At 32.0% G+C, this 3,738-nt stretch overlaps 1 protein-coding gene across 1 annotated transcript; it reads left to right on the top strand.

Annotated features, from left to right (window-relative positions):
* Positions 1-590: 590 nt before the first annotated feature.
* LOC119663461 lies at positions 591-1,070 on the top strand. Its single transcript, XM_038073066.1, has one exon. It carries the CDS (start codon positions 591-593, stop codon positions 1,068-1,070), a length of 480 nt encoding a protein of 159 aa, XP_037928994.1.
* Positions 1,071-3,738: the final 2,668 nt, after the last annotated feature.

Genomic DNA, 3,738 nt, shown 5'->3' with positions numbered 1-3,738 from the left:
TTATCCGTCTTTAATTCAATACATAATTTAGCACATGCTGGTCGGCGAGCCACTATTAAGGAAATAGCAGAACGTTTCGTATGGCAGGGCATGGCAAAAGACATTGCGAAGCGAGTTAAATTATGTCTTCCGTGCCAACGAGCAAAAGTCACGCAACATAATAGATCAGCAATTTTGAATTTTGACGTACCGAGTGAGCGGTTCGCTGTAATCCACATTGATCTCATTGGGCCTCTACCATCGTCAAATGGTTACCCATATTGCCTTACATGTATCGATCGGTTTACCAGATGGCCAGCGGTAGTCCCTTTCGAGGATATACATGCCAGCACGGTGGCCACAGCGCTCATCAATGGTTGGATCATGCACTTTGGCGTTCCGAAGCAGATCATAACAGATCAAGGAAGACAGTTCGAGTCAGCACTGTTTAATGAATTAGCGAAACTCATTGGTGCCAAACATATCCGAACTAGTCCACGTCATCCTCAAGCGAATGGTTTGATTGAACGTTTTCATCTGATGCAATACCTTTGATTGTGTTAGCGCTTCGAAATATCTTTAAAGAAGACCTGAAAGCAACTCCAGCAGAAATGGTTTATGGGACAACTTTGCGGTTGCCGAGCGATTTCCTGGAACAAGGTAACAATGATAAAATCCCAGAACATGAATTCGTGGAAAACATGAAACAGATGATGTCTCAAATACGATCAGTTCCTACATCAAATCACTCAAATGAAAAGGTATTCTTACAGAAGGAACTGCAACATGCTACTCACGTGTTTTTAAGGGATGATAGTGTCCGTCCACCATTAAAAACACCGTACGATGGGCCATTTAAGGTTGTGAGGCGTTCAGACAAGACGTATGATCTTCTAATCAAAGGAAAACCGGTGCGGGTGAGTGTTGATCGGGTAAAGGCAGCATTTTTATCAAGTGAGAATGAAGACGTAAGCCCATCACGTACAGAAAATATGGCAGATACTCGAATGGATACCAAACCTAGTATTGTAACACGAAAGGGACGATTAGTGCAGGTTCCAAGAAGATATGTTAAATTTGACTTAACGTGACATCGCACATGACTCAGTCACTGCTAGGGGAATGATGTGGCGGTTGCATATTCACATTAATGTTTAAAATGATATAGGTTGGCCATGCAAACTCGGACAAGTAAATCATTGAAAATAGGATGAGTTGGCCATAAAAGAAAATTTTTAAAAACTAATAATATTTTTTATTGAGTAAAAATAAGGTTGTCATTCTTTTTACGGTTTGGGAGAACGAAGAATAAAACAACAGACACGTGTAATTTCAACACACAAAATTTAGTAATTATTTCTTGCTTTAATAAATAAATAAAGAATTAAATTAAGTGGGATAAGCCTACAAATAATTAGAAAAATAGAGTTCCTTAACATTTTTACTTTTAAGTTCTACAATTACTTACGATTCACTCATATTTTAGCAGCAATTTAATAATTATATAAAATAACGAACTTGTTGCTAATAATACCAAAAAATAATGAAAATTAGCTGTTGGCAGTTGTAAATTAAAAAGAGTTGTGTACTCGTATTATTATTTTTCAAGTACAGTTACAACTGAGAGTTAAAGTTATGTACGTACTTCCAAAAATCGTTCGCAATAGAGTCTTGGCAATCATACTATTTGAACTGCGTACTAGTTAAGCGGTTTCAAAAAGGTTGGACTAAATAAGCCAGCAGTGTTGTTATTTCATACATTATTTTTAAAATAAGTAGTTGTTCTTTTGTGATATGCTTACAAAAGAAAACGCCTAATGTAGTGATGTGTTGGTACTTAGCATATTTTCGAGATGGTTAAATCAAGATTAAATCGCCAGGGCTGCCATTTTAGTATTTTCATATGATAATATTTTCATATGTGAATTTTAATGAATATATAAGTATAGAAAATGGCAATAAAAATAATTTTATTAAAACGTTTTGTTTTATTTGTATTAAAAAAAAATTAATCATCGTTATTAGAAAACTTTTAACCGAAAAGTGATCACTTTTTGCATATATATTGCATATATCATTATTTGAGTATTTGCAATTAATTTTGTTAATATCTGTATTTTTTAAAATTTTTATTACTTTTATTAAATATTATAAACATTTATTTGATAAAATTTTATTATAGCAGCTGTTTCCAAAAAAATAATTGAACTTTTTTTCATTGACTTGGCAATATTGTTTTGGTAATTTTTGACATTTAAATAATTTTGTTTGTGTTCAACATTGTTTGTGAACAATTTATATATTAGGGGTATTCAGGCAACTGATTAGTTGCTTAGTTGATTCAAAAACTTCATATAAAAAAGCATTTTGATGTTAATCAGTTGCTTAAAAGACCCAAGAAGCGTAATCTGATTACTTTGTTGTGTGTAAATGCCTTGGCAGCACTCGCATCAACAGCAAAAATGAAACATACTTGTGTTTGCAAAATTGTTTACACACAATTCAAGCAGCTGAAAGAGACAGCTAACAAATTTCTATACTAAAGTTCATTTTAAGTTATTATTACTGTAACGACGCGGATTCGTCGTTTTTAATTTTGCTGAGGTATCACTCAGTCGCGGTCCAGGTCGTTGCAATAAATTTGTTTTATTGACTAGTTCGAAGCTCTGAGACCAAGGAAAAGCAAAGACGCTGTTTGTAGTGTTAAAATGAATGTCTTTATTATAAAATTTTATTGACTTATGCTAATTATTATGCTACAGAAGTTATACAAATTTCCACTAAATAGCTTCTAGCCAACGATGTCAGAACATCAGAGGCGTTATATAACATTACTCTATTCACTGGACTCTAGCCAACGATGTCAGAACATCAGAGGCGTTATATACGATTCTACGCAAGAATCTACAAATTTATTTAGCCTTAGTATCAGAAATACTATAGGCTTTCAAAAAGACAGCGTTAGAGTAGGTGACTACTCACTTCGGGATGCTGGCGCTAAGTGATTTTGCATACAAAAATCTCGTCTATTTATATGCGTCTATTTATATGTTCGAAGCTTTCGAACTTTCTAGTGAGCGGACGTGTTTTTAAGCCGGTCTCGGAAAAATTTAAATTTCAGTATAAAAACAGGTAAATAACAATCACTTTTAAAAGAATTACTTTTGTTATTAATACAAAAATAAAAAACAGAACATTCTCGGACAAAAAAACAATTCCTAAAAGTTAAAAGTGCATAAAATATTAATTTGAAAATAGCGCGCGCTTTTTCGATTTTTGTTGATTTTTGCACAACTTTAATATAAAAAAAAAACTCAAATAGCTGACAGAGACAGCAAATTATTTTCTAAAGCTCAAAATAAAAAAAGTGAGCAAGCATTCAAACAAAATATCAGTGCGGTTTTGTGAATATATAAACAAAACAAAAAAGTGCTGATAGAGACAGCTAGTATTATTACAAACGTGTTCCACAAAAGCTGTAATTGGAAGCCCGCAATTCATCACAACACAACACAACATCAAAACCAACATACGTGCTAACATTGGATTTTGGAATTTAAAGATATTTATTTTATTAATTATTATTATTTTTTTATTATTATTATTATTATTATTCTTAGTATTATTATTATTGTTTTTTTTCTCTTTTTGTTTTTATTTATATGTTTAATTATTAGAATATAAAGTATAATATTTTACACATTTTCATTTTATTTTTTACATCTTCATTTTTATTTTTATTATTTTCTTCTTTATATT

The sequence above is a fragment of the Teleopsis dalmanni genome, unplaced genomic scaffold, assembly GCF_002237135.1.
Source record: "Teleopsis dalmanni isolate 2A unplaced genomic scaffold, ASM223713v2 unscaffolded_contig_0430, whole genome shotgun sequence".
NCBI classification, from domain to species: Eukaryota; Metazoa; Arthropoda; class Insecta; order Diptera; family Diopsidae; genus Teleopsis; species Teleopsis dalmanni.
This window is presented reverse-complemented; position numbering and strand designations above follow the sequence as displayed.

Coding starts and splice junctions, on each gene's coding strand:
- LOC119663461 (XM_038073066.1), top strand. CDS start 591: ATGGTTTATGGGACAACTTTGCGGTTGCCGAGCGATTTCCTGGAACAA.